A 20,665-nucleotide genomic window follows, 5' to 3' on the forward strand; every position below is an offset into this window, starting at 1 on the left:
TGCTACAAATATTATGATTTCTGGTTTATTACAAACACGAGCTCATTCTACGTCTATATCCAATTCATGTCCAATAAAACTCAAAAGTCTGATCAGCTGATGTGCACTAGAAGCCAACAGTCAGTTCATGCAAGCTCTAACTATATGCAGTAACGTAGTAGACTTTACCAATATTCGAATCTACGCAACAAGTACGTCCTAACTGCATGCAGTTCTGTACCCAGTTCCAACGTTGATTAAACTATGTGTCAAGAGAGGTGCGTCTAACTTTGATCAAACGTATTAATTCTCTATTCAAATATGTACCTGAATACAAATAAGGTTATAATAGTAAAATCACACTTGAGAAGATCTACTGTGCATAATATATGCAGTTGGTGCATCCTATGAATAGCAGTGGGTTTTCCCACAGAGAGCGCTCGCAGGATATAAGCACCTTTGAACTTTATGGCAGTATTCATCATTATTTCTATAGAGGGCGACTTATTTAGGTTTTTAGCGGTGGATATAATATTATGCTGGAGATTCACTCTAGTATAATCCTCGATGTTAGAGCATTTTATTTGTCTTCATTACTCTGTTTAGAAGGGTAAAAGATTAGGACTACACTTATATTTCACCCTTTCTTTCTCCACTATTCTTCTTCCACTTCTCTCTTTCTGTGTATACATGTATATTAATTTTGTCATTCAATAATTCAAATGCTTGCGTACAGATTGCTACGAGGCTACAGCCTTCCTTACAGTATATGATTTGTATGAACAAATACTTCACCACTTCTTCTCTGGTATAACAAATGTTATGACTAAGGCTTTAACCATGATAATGTGAATCATGTCTGTCTCAAGACCTAATAATGTAAACAGGGTTATCAAATTGAATGTGCAACTATAGCCCGTATTGCCCTGAATTATGATTTATTTGAAAAAGAATCTTGAATGGACCATAGAACATGGGTCCATGAAATAACGAATTCATGTTACTCTTATCATCATGCTGTCGGTTATAACTTTGTCTCTTTCTTTCTTTATTTGATTTGATTTGATTTGCTTTATTTATTTCTGTTTGATTTTCTTTTTCTTTTGCATTTTTACAAATGTATAACAAATAAACATTGTAAATTTACACATGACAAAAGAATATATGTAAAATAAAGTAAGGCTGGCTGTAACTAATCGAAAACATTAAACAGTTAACAAAGTAAAGGGTTGACAAAGTAAGCAAAGCTTGATAGAATGACTTCCCTCAAAGAATACATAATAATACAAATATGCAGGAAAAAACAATGGTAAAAGGGGAAAAAGACAGAAAAAAGAAGAAAAAAGGAATGAGGGGATGTACATCAATATTCACAGATTTATGGTAGTTGGATTTCAATCTGATATATAAAGATAAAAAGGAAGATGCAAATTTGAATATTTCATTATCTCTCTCTCCCTCTCCGTCTCTCTCACACACTCTAATTTTTTTCTCTCTCTCCCTGTTTCTCTTTATCTCAAGCTATCTTTCTCTCTCTTTCTCCTATACATCTTAATTTTACCAAAGTCTATATTACGTGCAATTCCGTCAATGTTAATTTGTTAGTTTTGATATGCCCTTCCATTCATATTTTACAGCGTATAGACAGGAAATGTGATCAAAGCTGATAAGGATCAATATAACGGAATTCTACGTCTTCTTGCATTGATAGATTTCTTTTATCACCTCAATAACGACTAAGCAATTAGAAATCTGTAGTTTGTTCTACTCAGAAATTGTGCTATTCTTGTGATTTTAATTTGTATAGGCTAACAGTAATAACAACAGGATACTTACTTAACATATATCAATATCACATAAGACAAGTATAATCTAGATCTTCTAAACATATATCCAGTATAATATGTCAACAATACTATGTTTATATAAAGAAAAATGAACATTGTTAATGTAACAATATAGGCAACATTTACAGCGTATACATACTTTCTATAACTATTTTCAAAGTTAAGAAAAACAGAGGGGAAAACAAATCGATTTGTTTAAGGGCAATCGACCCTTTGTAACAAGTTTATTTGTATGAAAGTGTATCTCAAATTGGCAGAATGGTCAATGGATTATAACGTAGTGACTGATAACTCTCCCGTTTGTCGTGTTAAAAGAAATATCCACATATACCTGTTTTTCGCCTAACCGTCTTCTCCCTTGGGGCACTACTAAAAATATATTATGGATAGCATAATGGTATAGGTCCTCTAAGGAGAATTGACCATGCTGAGTCATAATATTTTGATTTTTGTTTAGTCATTTTCTGTGTTGGAACAAATGGGAAAGTTGTCCACCATTACATCACAGAGACATAACCGATTCAGCCAATTTTAAGAGCCCATATCTATAGTGTTTACAACTTTAAACAATTCATAACTTTTTCATTTTGTCCAACTTCATTAGAACTGTCACCAGTTTACTTTTCTGATTTTTCTCCTTTCACCCAGAGTAGTTTGATATAAAGGTTGGATTTATTTTTTAAAGGTACTTAACAAAACTGTATAAGAAACAGTACTGGAGCCAGTAGTCAGTCCCGAATAGTCGTCCCACATTCCCCATACAATAATTGACCGAAAAAACTTACTTAAAGAGAAGGTTGAATTCTGAGAAGAGGTGAACAATAATTTGTGAGCGTTATCATTGTTATTATGCAAGTGTGGAAGAACATCACCTTAAAAATTTTCCTTGAAAAGCGTGGCTCTTTAAATGCCTTAATATTCTAAATATGGCATGTAACAGCATAAAAAATCGGGACGGATTTTTACGCCACATGTCCGTGTAACCCCATATACATCTTTCTGTGTACAGTGATTGTAACTTAAACTAGACTGGGCCAAATTTCTTATCATTTTGATGATTCCAGAACCTTGCAGTACACACCAATACTTACATGCTAAACCTTTTCTCGATTCCACACTGTTTTTTCACAATACAATCGCATGACCAGAGCTCAACTTTATCTTTAACCATCCATGCCATCTACTAAAATGTGTCAACCTGAACATTGTCCTCGGGCTTGTGCACCGTAAAGGGAATGCAAGTCGATCACATTGGGTCACCACATCTATACCCATGCTCCAAACTTTGTCAGGAAGAAGTTGTAGGGACATTATCTAAACACAAAAAAATGATAGAGAAAGAAAGCCAAGGTCGGGATTGGTTCCATAGAGGGCGACTTATATTATTTAGGCTTTCAGTAGTGTATATATTATGTTGAAGATCCACTTTATTAGAATCTTGGATAATAGAGCAAGACGTGTTTGTTTGCTTCCATTACTACAATATATTTGGAAGACTAAAGGACGGCAACTACACTATAACTCCACCCCCTCCCCCCGTTTCTCGACTATTCTTCCTTTATGTCCTTCCTCTTCGTCTCGTTATACATTGTTCTTCCCCACATGAAAGCAAACAAATCTGTCATATCATCAGTCCCAAGAGCATTACATTTAATGGCTTTCCAGAAAGGGTACAAAATGAACACGAAGGATTTTGTAATGGAATGCAGCAATATTTACACCACGGTCCTGTAAGGCTTCTAAACAAATTCGATTCGATGTATTAGTCAAGTTCAATGTAGCATAACTACAAAGAGTAAAATGATATTATGAAATGAAACCAAAACAGTAATACCAATAGCTTGACAGGATGACCCTTGAAAGCTTTTTGTACAATGGGGGCCTATTTACAAAGTCATTACTAATTATGTGTTCATTTAAAGAAAAAAGTAATTAAATTCAAAATCAAGAAATAGAAGCAGAAACAAAATAAACTTGTATATACTTGTAAATAACGACATTATAGAAATGTTACCAACACGAAGTTTATCAATATTATATCAATTTTCAAGTTAAACATTACGATATCGGATCACTTGTTTCTCTTTCTTGCGTCTCAAGTGATAGGTACCCCTTAAATTCAACTTCAAAGTCTCTAAAGTTTTGAATTGCTTCTAAGTAGCATTAAATTATACTACAATGAAACAGAAGGTAAAGGGATAAGGGAATATTGATACCAGGGGGGCGTTTCACAAATATCCTAAGTTGAACTTATCTCTAAGTTGGACTTACAAATTATGGAAAGCAGTTAGCATCTATGAAAATATTTTGTAAAAGTTATTTTAAAAGGCATAACATGTTAATTCAAATCATTCATATGTAAGGAGATTTCATGTTCTTGATGTGGAATTTATAACAAGTCTAAAATACTTCATTTTTTGGTTTTTAATATATTTAATTTTAAGGCTTTATGGCTCTCCATAATATTTAAATCCAACTTAGAGTGAAGTTCGACTTGGTGAAAAAAAAACAGAAGTTTAAAAATACTTTTCGGCTCTAAAGTACAATATTCAGTCAGTATGTGCTTTGTCACACACACAAACAAATGTTATATCAATCAACAAATATAGCAACGAATACTGATATACGACAGAGATTCATTTTACACTCATTAGAATAAATCGCAAAAACAATGAGCCACAAAAAAAAATTCTTCAACAGTTTGTCTGTATTCTATATTAATATTTGATTTTGTGGTACCAATTATATAATGAAATATCAAAGAGAAAACAATTAAATAGTGCAAGAAGCATATAATTTACGTACATTTTACGAATTTACATACTCTTTCGATAAAGGAACGTTATTGTTATATTGGATAATGTCTACTGTATACTACTACAAGCTGGGTCGAGCGTACTCGCACTGATTTGACAAGCTTTTTCCATTCAGTTCTATTCTCCATGATCTTTGGGAGCTCCTGTCTTGGTAGGCAGGTGTCTTTTTCTAACTGGACAATGTAAGTCATTACTGGGCGCCCTCTGGTGCGTTTGCCCCTTGAGGGCTCCCTGTATACAGGCAATTAAAATCTATCTAGATAATGGGCATCTTCTCATTCGGTCACTTATCACATCATAACAATATACATGTAATATGACCCATTATAGGCCCATGTTAGAATAGAGCTGGAGCAGAGAGGTATATAGAGTGTGAGATGGATTAAAGTGATACTTTGATAAAATACAACTTCTTGTCACAAGCAAACGCGAGCATGTCTGGAGAAAGGGAAACCAAGTAACACCAAGGATCTTCAAGCGTCAGATTAAGTACATTGAACTCAACTCTTTCCTTCAGGTTCAAACCATTAAGGTCATAGAGCCTGATCACAATATGACCATTCTTACGATCAACACTCGCTACATACACCCTGTCCTGCTCATCCACGGCAGCATACAGATGGACATCGTCTGGAGCTTGTAGAGACTGACCAGCATTACTATCCCTGGCATAGACCGTTACCCTGCTTGGACTGGTGTATTTACACGAACTCGTGACGAGCAAACCCGACCTGGTGCCAGATACCTGGCTCGTCATGTCATTGTGTTTTGTTGGAACAGTGCGTTTGAGAGTAGATCCAGTAGGGTCATAGATGTAGACTTTCTTATCTTTGTAAGCAATGAGGATTTCATCTGAGGGACTTCTGTTTAATCTGAGAAAATTGCCAATGCCTTTCACGTGGATGGTTGATTTCCTGGATCCATTGGGAGAATATATGTGTGCTTCTTTGTCACCCGTCGATATGCATAACAACCTGTCTTGTTGAAACACAACGTCATAACACTTCATGTTACTTGGAACGTTTGGATACTGCCCCTTTGTACCAGCTGAATCATTGATATCTATACCATATGTATCATAATATCCGATAGCTACACTGCCATCGGAGTACTGGGTCATACCCCACATATGTCCCCGTAGATCTACGCACTGAATGACTTGCAAACTGGGATCTAAGTGTGTGATGCTCCCGAGATCAATACGAGTATCATCTGCAGGCTTGAACCTCTTCTCCTGTGCTTTCCTCTTAATGGCTACCGCAGAAGTGTGATCAGTAGCCTCCTTCAGCATGGCATCCAGCTCCTCACAGAGCAAGGAATGAGCAGACAGACTGTCTGTCTCAAGACGACCCAGTCTGTCATTAGCTACCAGTGTTATTAAACTACAAATACTCTTGATCCTCTGTCGATCCTTGGACTTCAAGACGTTGAGGTCGTCATCGAAACTCCGCTATACTACATCGATTCGCTCGATGAGATTTCGATGATTTTCTTCAAGCTCTTTGGCCTTGATGCTGTAGGCTTGACTGACATCATTCAGTGGTTTCTGCACGGCAGTGAATACTTCATGACGTTGTACTTCAACATTCTGAATGTTCTTCTCCAGTTCTGTCTTCTTAGCAGCACATCGCTGGACAAGGTTGTTGCGTACAGATTGCTACGAGGCTACAACCGTCATTACAGTATATGATTTAGATGAAAAAATATTTCACCACTTCCTCTCTTGTATAACAAATGCTTTGACTAAGGCCTTAACCATGATAATCTGAATGATGACTTTCTCAAGAGCTAATAATGTAAAGAGGGATATCAAATTGAATGTGTCACTATAGCCAGTATTGCCCTGAAATATGATTAATTTGAAATAATAATAATGCATTGACCCTACAACAAGTGTCCACGAATATTTAATAAACAAATGATTTTCTTTCATCATTCTGTCGGATATAAAGTCTATCTATCTTTCGTTCTCTCTCTCCCTCTCTCTCTATCTCCCCTGCATCCCTTTTTCTCACGCGGTCTTCCTCTCTTTTCTCTTATAAACACCTGAATTGTACCAAAGTCTAAATTACGTGCAATTCCGTCGAAGAGTTAAATTGTTTTTCCTATTGACTATCTATAGTAATTGCGATTGCGCAAACGATCATTTTCCTCGACGACATAAATATACGAATTATTTCGTCAACTTAGTCAACATCAAAGCTGTATATTTTAATGCAGGTGCGGAGCTAGGATCTTATTTTAGGGAGGGGCGGTAGTGAGCAAGCGAAGCGCGCTCATTAGGGGGGTGTCGGTGTTAGGCCTCCCGCACGAAGCGTGGAAGCCTAGACGTTTCCTTAAATTAATAGGAAAAGAAGACGATTTATTGTACCGATCTCGACTGTTAATTCTTGTCTAAATGAGGTTCCCCCCCCCCCTCCCGCGCGAAGCCCGAAAGCTTTGACGTTTCATTAAGTTATTATAAAATGTAGACGATTTGCTGTACCGTTCTCGATGTTAATCCTTGTCTAAATTCAGTTTCTCCCCCTCCCGCGCAAAGCGCGAAAGCTTTGACGTTTCATTAAATTATGAGAAAAAGCAGACGATTCGGTGTTCTGTTCTCGACTCTTAATTCTTATCTAAATTCAGTTCTGCCCCTCCCGCGCGAAGCGCGGAAGTTTTGGCGTTTCATTAAATTATTAGAAAGTAGACGATTCGTTGAACCGTGCTCGACTCTTAGTCCTTGTCTAAATTCAGTTTCTCCCCCTCCCGCGCAAAGCGCGGAAGCTTTGACGTTTCATTAAATTATGAGAAAGAGCAGACGATTCGGTGTTCTGTTCTCGTCTCTTAATCCTTATCTGAATTCAGTTCTGCCCCTCCCGCGCGAAGCGCGGAAGTTTTGGCATTTCATTAAATTATTAGAAAGTAGACGATTCGTTGAACCGTGCTCGAGTATTAATCCTTGTCTGAATGAAATTTCCCCCTCCCGCGCAAGGCGCGGAAGTTTTGACGTTTTATTCAATTTTTAGAGTAAGAAGACGATTCGTTATACCGTTTTCGACTCTTAATAAGCCCTAATTGTCTGAATTCAGTTTCCCCCTTCCAGCGCGAAAAGCTTAGACGTTTGATTTAATTATTATAGAAAGAAGACGATTCGTTGCACCGTTTTCGACTCTTATTAAGCTCTTGTTATCTGAATTCAGTTTCCCCCCTCTTGCGCGAAGCGCGGAAGCTTTGACGTTTCCTTAAATTATGAGAGAAAGAAGACGATTCGTTGAACCGTTCTCGACTCGTCTAAATGAAGTTTTCCTCTCCCGCGCGAAACGCGGGGATTTTTGCGTTTCATCAAAATATAGAGAAAGGAAAACGATTCGTTGTACTGTTCTCGATTCTTAATCCTTATCTGAATTCAGTTCCCCCCTCCCCCCTCTGCGCGAATCGCGGAAGCTTAGACGTTTCCTCAAATTATTAGAGAAAGAAAACGATTCGTTGTACCTTTCTCGACTCGTCTAAATGAAGTTTTCCCCACCCGCGCGAAGCGCGGAAATTTCGGCGTTTCATCAAAATATAGAGAAAGGTAGACGATTCGTCGTACCGTTGTTGACTCTTAATCCTTGTTTGAATTAGTTTCCCCGAAAATTTTAAACCTCTGATTTCTTTAGCTGATATTATAGGAAAGTGAAACTTCGAGAAAATACAAGTATTGTAGTTGTAGTCACTCTCGAAGTCGTCACAGCGGATAAAAAGTCACAGTTCGTAGGGGAAAAAACTTGTCGGCCGACCGACAATATACATCTCACCGACTTCAAACTTCTGCATTGATATAGTACACGAGGATCGAGCAAGAATACCGACACAGCTGACCAGAAACAGCAACATATTTACCCATGTCTTTCTTGCTTCCTTGACGAGACGACTCCACCCACAACCCTCCTCCCCTTTCTTTTACTCCCACTCCTCCTGTCTCAGGCGCTTACCTCCCCCCTCTCTCCTTTCTTCACCCCCGTTTCTTTTGTTTCCCTTTTCTCTTTTTTCTTTTTTTTTCTTTTCTTCCTTTTCTTTCTTTTCCTTTCTTTCCTCTTCTCCCTCTTTTTCTTTTTTCTCTTTCTTTCCTTTCTCTTTTCTTTCCTTTCTTTTCCTTTCTTTCTTTTCTTTTCCTTTTCTTTTTTCTTTTCTTTCCCTTTCCCTCTCTTTTTCCCCTCCCCCTTTTCTCTTTTTTCCCGACGGCAGCGCAATTTTACCGACAATATCCTGACAGGTGGAGGGGTGTCGCACCCCCACACCCCCCCCCCCCCTTTGGCGACGCTCCTGCTCGCAACCATATCAACTGGTACGTCATTTTCTGACGATGGGGAACCATTTAACTGGTGTTTTTTTTTTCCAGTATTCATCCATGGGTTTGCCATACATGTCTACTAGCATGATCAAATGTAGGTTTATACATAGTAGGTCCATAATTTGATCTCCTCATCATTTTTACAATTTATCATATGATAAACATAGTCCTCTCTTACCCCATTCTTTTTCTACCGCTATAAAATCCAGATGAAGATATTCAAAGTTACTCATCACAAAATTGATAGTCTATAGAGATTGAACTTTTTTGAGTCGAATTCAACTAAACTGAAATGAATTGAAACGGTAGTTATTGTGAGTAAGACAACTGTCGAAATAACATGAAGTTTCAAAGTAAAATTACAAATTTTAACATAATTATAGTAAACGTATACAAAGATATCATAAAATTCATCCATCATTGAGGATGTTTAGACTAGGTACATATATGACTCCGAATAGTCTCATTGGACAACGCCCACTATCGTCAGAGTCCAGCAGCCTAACATGATAGCCTAGTGACTTTTACTCCCCCAAAAATCGTTAAAAATTCATTTTTGTTTAAACGAAAAGCACATCCACCCCGACGTACGTTGACACTAGCTCTTTCATTGGAACCCTCATTTCCCATTGACTTTTGAAAGTTCACCCACAGTAATTTGGTCAAAATAGGTCGCTAGCTCGCCATTGCCTATATAACACATTTGAACCAAGTAGAACTTTGGACGCAATTTGCCACGCGATTGTAAGGTTATAGGTCAAGCACACGAAGGATACCAAGCATGAATTATCATAGATCAGTTCTGATCGGTTAATTATGTCCATTTCAGCCAACCCCCCACCGTAATTTTTCCATTTAGTATAGGCAAGCATTTTGCCGAGGTAAGCAAAAACATGAATATTCATGATCGCCATGGACTATTCGATTATTTACAGAGGGGTGCAATTGTGCACCACATCAAACTCCCCTACTTTAAGTCAAGTATTTCATTGTATTATGTTGTTTGGTAGGTTTATTTTAATAACTGTTTAATTATCAGATATCAATGATAATTTAAAGATATGGAAAAAGTTCTTGTATTTTATATTTAGCAAAGCAATCTCACATACAAATTCACTACCAAGTGTCGGCTAATCCGCCGATTGCCATCTGCTATATACGTCCACCTTGAACCTTGAAGAATTACTCTCCCAAAAGCGTGAACGCTGTCCTGGAGAGGGCTGTGCTGTGTTGCGTGCTGTTGGTGATGTGCTGTTGGTGAAGTGATGGTGGTTGTTCTCCGTGCACTATATACAATGTGCATGGTGCAGTGTGCAGGTGGTGCAGGTGTGTCCCAGCGAGCGAAAATGAGACAACCGGAGCAATATGGACCTTCTGACTGTTAAACGATTGGCCTAAGGCCTAATTGTCGTTAAAGGGATAGTTGAGTTCTGTTCTCAGACCGCAAATGCCTTCAAAGTGCATGGTTATTGCTCTTATTCTTATCTATGACATTTCTAGTGCCCTTTTTAGAACCTAAAATTGCTATAAAGGTAATTTTAGACCCCAAAATGTGTGAAATTTAGCCAATACAAGCATATCAATTCAGTTCCACTTAAAACAAATACGGTGACCGTTAATTAATTATCTAATTAAAAATAACAATACATTGGGCCGGCTGGTTGTGCGTAATTATAAGCAATACGAAAATGCAAACAAAAAAGCCAACATCGGCATTGGCTGAAATACGATGTAAAAGGCGTTATTTCCTTTTTTTGACGGTTTTTTTACAAATTTTTCAAAATACTTAATATTTATGGTGGTATACAAGTATTATCGTTATATTTCAGCCGTCTCTGAACCGATTTTGATCAAACAAAGATGATTTTGTCATTTAAATATTATGTTCTTTCAAATTTGACACTCAGTTTTTCATTATCTCACAAAAAATACTTTGAGAAGCGCCCTCTGCAACATAACTCAACTATCCCTTTAACTGATAGGTACCTCTTAACTTCAACTTTGCCATTTGTAAAGTTTTAAGTCTTAAGTGTTATTAAATAACAAACAATAAAATATGAAACATAGGCCCGTATTAGAGTATATGTGGGGCAGAGAGGTAAACACACCACCAGTAATGGTAATATAGAATGTGAGAAGGATTACGATGATACTTTAATGAAATACAACTTCTTGTTAGAAGCAAATGCGAGCATGTCTGGAGAGAGGGGAACCAAGTAACACCAATTATCTCCAAGCGTCAGATTAAGTACATTGTATTCAACTCTTTCCTTCAGGTTCAGACCATCAAGTTCATAGAGCCTGATCACCACGTTACCATTTTGATAATTAACACTCGCTACATACACCCTGTCCTGCTCATCCACGGCAGCATACAGGTTGACATCGCTCGGGGCTTGTAGAGACTTACCAGCATTCCCACCCCTGTCATAGACCGTCACCACGCTTGGATTGCTGCAACAGCTCGTGACGATCAAACCCGACCTGGTGGCAGATACCTGGCTGGTCTCGTTATGTTTTGTTGGAGCAGTGTGTTTGAGAGTGGATCCAGTCGGGTCATAGATGTAGACTTTATTCTCACCGTTAGCAATGAGGATCTCATCTGATGGACTTCTGTTTAAGTTAAGATTGTATTTAATAGCGTTATTCAGGTGGATGGTTGATTTCCTGGATCCATTGGGAGAATATATGTGTGCTTCTGTTGAACTCGTCGATATGCATAATGATCTGTCTTGTTGAAACACAACGTCATAACACTTCATGTTCTCTGGTATATTTGGATACTGCCCCTTTGTACCAGCCGAATCAATGATATCTATACCAGGTGTATCCCAATATCCGATAGCTACACTGTCATCGGAGTACTGGGTAATACCCGACATATGTTTCTGAAGATCTACAAACTGAATGACTTGCAACTTTGGATCTGATTCTGAGATGCACCCGAGGTCGAGACGAGTGTCATATGCAGGCTTGAACCTCTTCTCCTGTGCTTTCTTCGTAATGGCTGCCGCAGAAGTGTGATCAGTAGCCTCCTTCAGCATGGCATCCAGCTCCTCACAGAGCAAGGTATGAGCAGACAGACTGTCAGTCTCAAGACGACCCAGTCTGTCATTAGCTACCAGTGTTTTTGAACTACATATAATCTTGATCCTTTGTCGATCCTTGGATTTCAAGACGTTGAGTTCGTCATCGAAACTCCGCTTTACTGCATTGATATGCTCGATGAGATTTCGATGATTTTCTTCAAGCTCTTTGGCCTTGATGCTGTAGGCTTGACTAACATCGTCCAGTAGTTTCTGCACGGCAGTGTATACTTCATGGCGTTGTACTTCAACATTGTGAATGTTCTTCTCCAGTTCTGTCTTCTTAGCGGCACATCTCTGGACAAGGCCGTTCACCTGAACAAAACAAAATATAGAGAAGTAAAAAAGAAGGACATTTTCTAGCACGAGATGGATGCTAATTACACGGAACTGATTTAAAAATGAAACATGGGTTTCGCACGCCCCTGAAGTTTCACCAATATAAAAACTACCCCTCCCCCCAACACACACATCGTCAACATATATCGTACAAGGACAGATGAATTGTATAAATTGTTTCTCTACTTTCTTAAAAGTGACTCCTTGTAATAAGGCCATTCGTATGAAAGCAGTAATATCAGATAAACAGAATGGAGATTGGCCAAATAGTAATAGTATTATGATAATAATAATAAATAATATTGATGAATTTTAGTAATACAAATAAATAAAAGCAATACAATGATGAAAAGAATAATAATGATGGTACTACTTCTTTAACGTGTCTTAAGACATATTTATTCAAAATTGCTTTTGTTGATTAACTTACGCTGTTCAGATTGATGTGTATTTCATATGTATTGTAATTTGTAGGTTTATTTGCCCCTTTTTTAAATATGTTTTTATCAGTCTATTTTGTTATATTTTTTTTTGTTTATAAGTAACTTTTTTTTATTATCATCATTATTATTATTATTATAACAAATTAAAGTGAGGGTGACGATGATGATGAAAATTATGATGATTTTTATTAACATTATTACAATTATCATTATCAGAATTACTTTTCTCCTTATCATTAGTATTGTTATTATCATAATCATTATTCATTATTTATGTACAAAGATTTCATCATTTTCATCATCATGAAAGACAAAGATAAACATTTCTGCCTTGTTACTTTGATGCATAATATAGTATAGGCCCTTTTTGCAAAAATACAAAATAATGAAGTTTTACTGATTCTTCAATTCATGTGTATGATTTTCGTAGATTTTGTTTTTTCAGTTCCGAAAATGGCGTAGCAACGAAGTAATCTTGATCATCTGGGCGCCATATGGAAATGTCGTATCATCCGCTCAATCTGACTTGCGTGCGTAGAACAAATAAGCATTTTTGCATGAAAAAAGTGATGTTTTCAAAAATCTGCGTTTCTTTCCAGCCTTGGGGTGCCCGGGATTCACTTAAGTAACCTTTCAAAAAGTTTTTAAAAAAAACGATATGTACTTTCTCTGTACTTTTGTCGGAAAAAGCATAGTATTCCAGCACAATGTCGTCTCTTTTTGCGTTGGAGAAGAGCAAAATAGCGATTTTCAATTGCACTTCGGCCGCTCTCGCAAGTCCTCACTCGTTCCATTGTGGTCAGGTGGCTTTGGGATGAGCGGCTAATGAATAACATATCGTTAGCTTTCTTCTGGTATTAAACTTGTTTCGATTGTTTGTACATTTTTGTCGAAATTTACTCATTTAACATATTAATGGAACTACCTGTCGATGAAGCCTTGGTGGCCCGTGACCACAGAACTGTAAATATACGTAGAAGGCTCATAGTGGTTCGAAAAATGTGGCCAGCGCTCGTACGTGATCACGTGATATCCGCCATCTTCGTCAGTCCTCTGTTGTGTTCGCCACTTTTTTTCTCAACGACAAGCTAGGCTGGAATTCTTTAAATATGTGAGCTGAAAAGACCGAGGACTAAGCAAAATGGCCGCGTGTGCACTCGAGCGTATCTCCTCGCACTTTCAACAGCCACACATCGATCTGTGCATTGTGAATGGGGATGAGCGTTCTACGTATGTAACAGTTCTGTGCCCGTGACCTCTGCACTCAACACTGTGTGTTGTGGTCAACTTCTTTTATGAGACAAATCCAAGCAATCGTTTCCATATGTGCCCCTTTTACTGATAAACCACAATAATGGAGGAGGTAACGAAAAGACAAAGAGTGTGAGAGAAACAGAAATAGAGGGAGAGAAGAAAGAAATATATGTATTGAGTGCTGCGTTTTATCAAGCCTTAACTTTGAGGAGCAGCCTAACAATTTATTTTGTATAGTTATTTGTATTTCTTGCTTTGTATATTCTATTTTTAATGGTTAAAAAAAATGAACTCAACTGAACTGAATTGATATGGAGATGATGATACAAACACTTTGGGTATTTTACAAGGATTTTTGATTAATGTAAAGCTATGAAATGTAGTTACGCTTACTACCTTCAAATAGCCCCTCCCCCTCCTCAGCAACAAACACTATTTCTAAGCTCATACTTATGTTTCTTGATCTATATAGAGGATAGTGTTTTGAATTTTTAACAAAAGAAGGAGTATTGTAGTATTGGATGTGAATGTAGCTTTCTTAAGCATATGTTTTAAAACACATAAACAGGTTTAAGGCATTGGCAAACTGAAGCATATTTAAAGTTATTAGTTTGATAATGACATAATATACCTTATATATTTTTATTATTATTATTATTATTTATATACTGCGCTTTTCCCAAAGCGGCCCAAAGCGCTAACAACAAGAAGAATCCTACAAGAAAAGAAAATGAAAACTTACAGACTCCTAAAAATCCGGATTACAAAAAAGAAATGTTTTAGGTCCCTTTTTGAAAGAAGAGACAGATGGGGATTGCCTGAGTATTAAAGATAGCCTATTCCAATATTAAGATGCAGTTTTAGTGAAAGTCCTATCTCCAGCTAGTTTCCGTGTGATGTTGTATATATGTATAAGACGGAGTGGGTCACTGGAGGCTCGTAGATTCCGGCGAGAGGTGTATAGGGTCAAACAATCATGTAGGTATTGGGGTGCCTGTTTATTAAGGGATTTATAGAATAAAAATAGTAATTAAAAAACTATACGATGTCTCCCAGGAAGCTTGTGCAACGAGTCAAGAAGTGGTTTCGGGGAGTTAGATCTCGTAACCTGATAAATTAGCCGGCTGCCCAAATATAAAAGTGTTTCTCTATTAAATATTAAGGATAATAAGGCTCGACAGAGCGTTTAATATTACGCAAGGGAGTGTAGCGACCAAGCGAAACAATTGCTTCTGTAAAATTGAAAAGTGCAATCAAGTATAGTTTGAAACACCACAGAAAATCCCTGCCTCCTTCAAAATAATGATTTACATAAAAGTGAGAATATGCGAGCAACAGAAAAAGCTTTGTCTAGTGAAAGGGGTGGAAAAAGTGTTACCCCACCCTCTTAACTAGGGAGTAGGATTGGACTTCTCATTCTATCCGCGTAAATACCATATACAGTAGACAGGGTTTGTATATTGATAGGACACATTTCAACTATTAAAATGCGAGGAGGCCTAGTGTTAGAGAGAAAAAAGGTAGCGTTTTGAAAAGTTGAAACCGTACTTTAGACATCTTAAATGCTTTTTTAGTCTGCGATATTACCTAATACAATTGTGCTATTGTCTAGCAAACCGGGTGGTGCCTTTGCCTGTTCCCCTTTTATAGAGGAAAGCTCTAACCGAATACTCTGGGGCCATGGCGTAGATCCAGAGGCGACAGAGCGACTTTCAAAGTGGGGGGGGGAGGGGCACCAACAAAAAAGGGCACCTTCAAAGGGAATTCTCAAAGCGAAAATATACACATTTTTCTAGACATTGGTATGTACCCCTATATTGTGATTACATTATCAGGGATGATTTCAATAGATTTGTTTCTCTGTATACATCATGTAAGATATTGCTAAAGCATCATACTTTGCAGGTGGTGTGATGGTCTGAAAATTCATTTGCGAGCGAGAATTTTTGTTAAAGATTTGTGAGGTCGTAGTGCGAAAAATTACGTCTTATAAAGAAGAAAAACCCAATCCTGGCACTCACCAGGGATGAAAAAAGACACTTATGAGAATGAGAAATGGGTATTTTTCGACGGAAAAGAGGACCGTCCGATTTTGATAGGGGCATTTATAAGAAAGGAAAGGGGCATTTATGAAAAGGGGATAGATTCCTTATTAGAAAGGAAAAAGGGCACGCATTATTGTTAAAAGGGTTATTATCAGAGGTGAAAAGCGGGGCACTTATCGCAATTGAAAAGGGGAACTAATACTAAAGGGCAATGTGCATTCGCTGAAAGAAAAGGGGCACCGATCAGATTTTAATAAGGGCATTTATCGGAGGTGAAAGGGGGCTTTTATGTTAAGGGGGGAAGTGGCTCTTATTAAAAAGAAAAAGAGGCACATGTTAAAATAAACGGGGCACTTATCAGAGATGAAAAGGGGTAATTATGAGCAGGCACGTAGCCAGAGTTTGATGTTTGGGGGGGGGGGGCACATACATGTAATCGATCGAGGTAAAAAAAGGGGTCTAAAAAAGTTCAATCGATCTTGGAATATTTTTTTTTGGGGGGGGGGGGACACGTGCCCCCCCCCCCGTGGCTACGTGCCTGATTATGAGTAGGGGATGGGGCACTAAGAAGAAGGGAAAAGAGCTTCTCTAAGGAAGGAAAAGGGGCACATGTTACAAAGGAAAAGGGGAACTTGTCAAAGCAAAAGGGGCACCTCTCAGATTTGAATTGGGCAATTATCAGAGGTGAAAGGAGTGCTTATCAAAAGTGAAAAGGGGCGCTTCTCGTACCTGAAAAGGGGCACTTACTAGATATTAAAAAGGGCACTTATGAGGATTGAAAATGGACACATATTGCAAAGGAAAATGGGTACTTGTCGAAGGAAAAGGAGCACGTGTCAAAATAAAAGGAGTTCTTTTCAGAGGTGGAGAGGGGAAGGGGCACTTTTACAAATTAATAGGGACACTTGTCAAAGTAAAATGGGCACTTCCTATGTAAAGATGGGCACTTGTTTGGTACTTGAAGAAGTTGGGAGGGGGCATATGGAAACATTTGCTTGTATTTGTTTCATAAAAGAAGTTGACCACAAACTGACTCCCACACGGTGTTGAGTGCTCAGGGGTCACGGGCCACTGGCTTAATCGGGCAGGTAGTTCCATTATGTGAATGGGTAAATTAACTATTACAAAATGAGGGGGCACATTACATTGTACAATAGGGACACACATTATTTTTATTGTGCAGAACATAGACTTTTATTGACTTACTTATTGCATGAAACTATAAAAACCAAAATGCATTTTGTATTCTAACAATTGGAGTACAAAGAATAATAACAGGTGAATGAAATGCATAAACACCACAAACACCTTGGGAGGAAGCATTCATAAATTTGAATAATTTAGTTGATAAACGACTCCGATGAAACTATTAAACCAAAATGTAATTTGCGTTCTGGCACTTGGAGTACAAAGAATGATAGCAGGTGCATGAAATGCTTCAACAACACAAACACCTGGGAAGGAAGCATCCATAAATTTGAATAATTTAGTTGATAAACGACTCCGCATGTGGACGTTTGGTGGAGCAGAAAGCAGTGGATTCTTAACAGCACGAACCCATTTAACGTAAATTAAATTTGGCGCGGTTGGAAAATGCATCTTTCTACCCTACGACTTTAATGGTACGATCCAGTAAATTAAAACAGTAAAATGGCTCTTATTTTAAAATCACTCATTAAATAAAACCCAAAACTTCAGTGATATCAGACAAAATATGTTATATCTTACTAATAATTAAAAAAGATGTATAAACATTGTGAAAGTGTAGCATTTTACGATAAAAGACACCAATTTAGCGAAGATGACGTCATAGTGCGCTTGCATCAGAGAATTCAAGGTCAAAGGGTCAATTCAGACGCTGATAAGTTATTGGTAAAGCCTTTTTAATTCCTTTATTCCGACATAGTTATACAATCAATCAAAACAAGTTTAGTACCAGAAGAAAGCTAACGATTAGTATTTTCATTAACCGCTTGCCCCAAAGTCGCTTGATCACAGTGAAACGGGTGAGAGCTTGCGAGAGCGGCCAAGTGTGATTGAAACTCGCTATTTGCTCTTCTCCAACGCAAAAAGAGACGACATTGTGCTGGATAAATGTACTTTTTCCGACAAAAGTACAGAAATTTGCATATGGTCTTTTTATATTATACTTTATGAAATGTTACCCGAGTGACTTCCGGCCGCCCCAATGCTGGAAAGAAACGCACATTTTAGAAAACTTCACTTTTTCATGGAAAAATGCTTATTTGTTCTATGCACGCAAGTCAGATTGAGCGGATGATGCAACGTTTCCATATGGGGGGGGGGGGCTGTGCCCCCTTGCCCCAAGGAGCGCCGTCTCTGCGTAGATCGTTTCCGTCTTGTAACCGTAAACAGGTGTGTATTGTATGAGTACACCTTGTCAGGACTTAGCCAAACGCAATTTAGTTTTTTGTAAAATGATGCATGCACCCACCTTAAGACGTAACTGCTGCTCGACGTCAGCCTGATTCTTAATATTGTGAATTTGATGACCGACGATCACGCACTTGAAACAGACGTGGACCTTACAATCCTCACAAAACATATCTTTGTTCTCTTGTTTGTGGATGCAGCACTTCTCAGAAAGATGACCAATGCTGACCTTCCCGCTGATGATATCCTGTATGGAAACAATCTCATGACATTCAAAAAATAATGTCAGCTGCTTATGGCTGCAGTCGCAATTAGTGCACATGTAGATATTACAAGTTAAACAGAATGAGACAGCATTTTGATGAGACTTGCAAGCAGTGCATTTTGGGCGCATCTCTAAGACAGCGTTCACCCCTCCACACTCGACATGGTAATTGTCTACAAGTCCGTTGACAGTCACATTGGTGAGGAAATCATCGACACGGTTCACAGACAACTTGGTGATCTTCCTGCAGAGAGGACAGATCATGTGATCAAGGTCCTGGTGGGAAAGGTCATAGTTCTTGAGACATTTCCGACAGAAGGTGTGTCCGCATGAACTCAGGATGGTTGCCTCATCGAAGATATCGAGACATAGTGGACACGTCAGGTTCTCTAAAGAGCTTGGTGCTTTCTTTTCCTCAGTCTTCTCAGCCATTGGTACAAATATCAGATTTCAGGTTTATTACAAACACGAGCTCATTCTACGTCTATATCCAATTTGTGTTCAATAAAACTCAAAAGTCTGATCAGCTCATGTGCACTAGAAGCCAATACTCAGTTCATGCAAGCTCTTACTATTATTTATGCAGTAACGTAGTAGACTTTACCAATATTCGACTCTACGCAACAAGTGCGTCCTAACTGCATGCAGTTCTGTACCAAGTTCTCACGTTGATTATATACAATATGTGTCGAAAGAGGTGCTCCTAACTTTGATCAAAAGTATGAATTCTCTATTCAAAATGTGTACCTGTATACAAAGAAGGTTATAATGGTAGAATCACACTTGAGTAAATCTACTGTGCATATATGCAGTTTGTGCATCCTATAAATAGCAGTGGGTTTCCCACAGAGAGCGCTCGCAGCGCAGAAGCACCTTTGGACTTTGTGGCGGTATATATCATTGTTTCGATAGGGGGCGACTTATTTAGGTTTTTAGCGGTGGATATAATATAACGTTGGAGATTCACTCTAGGATCCTCGATGTTAGACCATTTTATTTTTCTTCATTACTCTGTTTAGAAGGGTAAAGGATTAGAACTACACTTATATTTCACCCCTTCTTTCTCCACTATTCTTCATTTATCTCCTTCCACTTCTCTCTTTCTATATACATGTATATTTGTCAGTCAATAATTCAAATGCTTGCGTACATATTGCTACGAGGCTACAACTTTCCTATATAGTAAATGATTTGGATGGAAACAAATGTTTTACCTCTTCCTCTCTTATACACAAACAAATCTATTTAAAAAATCTCTAAAAATCTCATGATTTAGGCATTTAACCGTGATAATGAGAGTCATTTCTGTCTCAAGAGCTGATCATCAATGAGTTAAATGATATCAAATTGAAAATGTCACTATAGCCCGCGTTGCACCAAAATACGATTAAAAAATAATAATTAAAAGACAATTCTTACATGGGTAAATGAAATAACGAAAAGATTTTCTCTCATCAACATTCTGTTGGCTGTAAAGTTTCTATCTTTCTTTATTAATTTCTCTCTCTCTCCCCCCTCTCTCTCTCTCTCTGCATCTCTTTCTTCTCTCGCTGTCTTGCTGTCTCTTTCTCCTATAAATATATGAATATTACCAAAGTCTATATTATGCAATTCCGTCTCACCTTAATAACCAGGAAACAATTCAGTCACTCTTTTTTATAATCTTTAAAATATGCTGCTCTTGACATTTTAATTTGTTTATGCTTGTAGTCATAATAAAGGGACACATTCCACACATGTCGATATTATATGAGACGGTTGTAGAATATACATTTATGCAGTTTTAATCACAAATACCGTGTGCATAAAGACAAAAGAATGTACAATTACTAATAGGATAGGTTTACAGCTAAACATAATATTTTCTAATTTAATAAAAAAG

At 37.8% G+C, this 20,665-nt stretch overlaps 1 protein-coding gene across 1 annotated transcript; it reads right to left on the bottom strand.

The window, feature by feature from the left end:
• Positions 1-11,098: 11,098 nt before the first annotated feature.
• On the bottom strand, positions 11,099-19,215 carry LOC100891801 (tripartite motif-containing protein 54). The gene is made up of 3 exons (XM_030980137.1): positions 18,931-19,215; positions 18,580-18,765; positions 11,099-12,358 (listed from the first exon to the last, which is right to left on the bottom strand). The coding sequence occupies exons 1-3, from the start codon at positions 19,213-19,215 to the stop codon at positions 11,099-11,101; spliced, it is 1,731 nt and encodes a 576-aa protein (XP_030835997.1).
• Positions 19,216-20,665: the final 1,450 nt, after the last annotated feature.

This window comes from Strongylocentrotus purpuratus, unplaced genomic scaffold (genome assembly GCF_000002235.5).
Source record: "Strongylocentrotus purpuratus isolate Spur 01 unplaced genomic scaffold, Spur_5.0 spur5_scaffold_10, whole genome shotgun sequence".
Taxonomy (NCBI): Eukaryota; Metazoa; Echinodermata; class Echinoidea; order Camarodonta; family Strongylocentrotidae; genus Strongylocentrotus; species Strongylocentrotus purpuratus.

Coding starts and splice junctions, on each gene's coding strand:
- LOC100891801 (XM_030980137.1), bottom strand. CDS start 19,215: ATGGCTGAGAAGACTGAGGAAAAGAAAGCACCAAGCTCTTTAGAGAAC. Junction 18,766..18,930: donor ACCATGTCGAGTGTGGAGGG/GTGAACGCTGTC, acceptor GTTTCCATACAG/GATATCATCAGCGGGAAGGT. Junction 12,359..18,579: donor AGCAGCAGTTACGTCTTAAG/GTGGGTGCATGC, acceptor TGTTTTGTTCAG/GTGAACGGCCTTGTCCAGAG.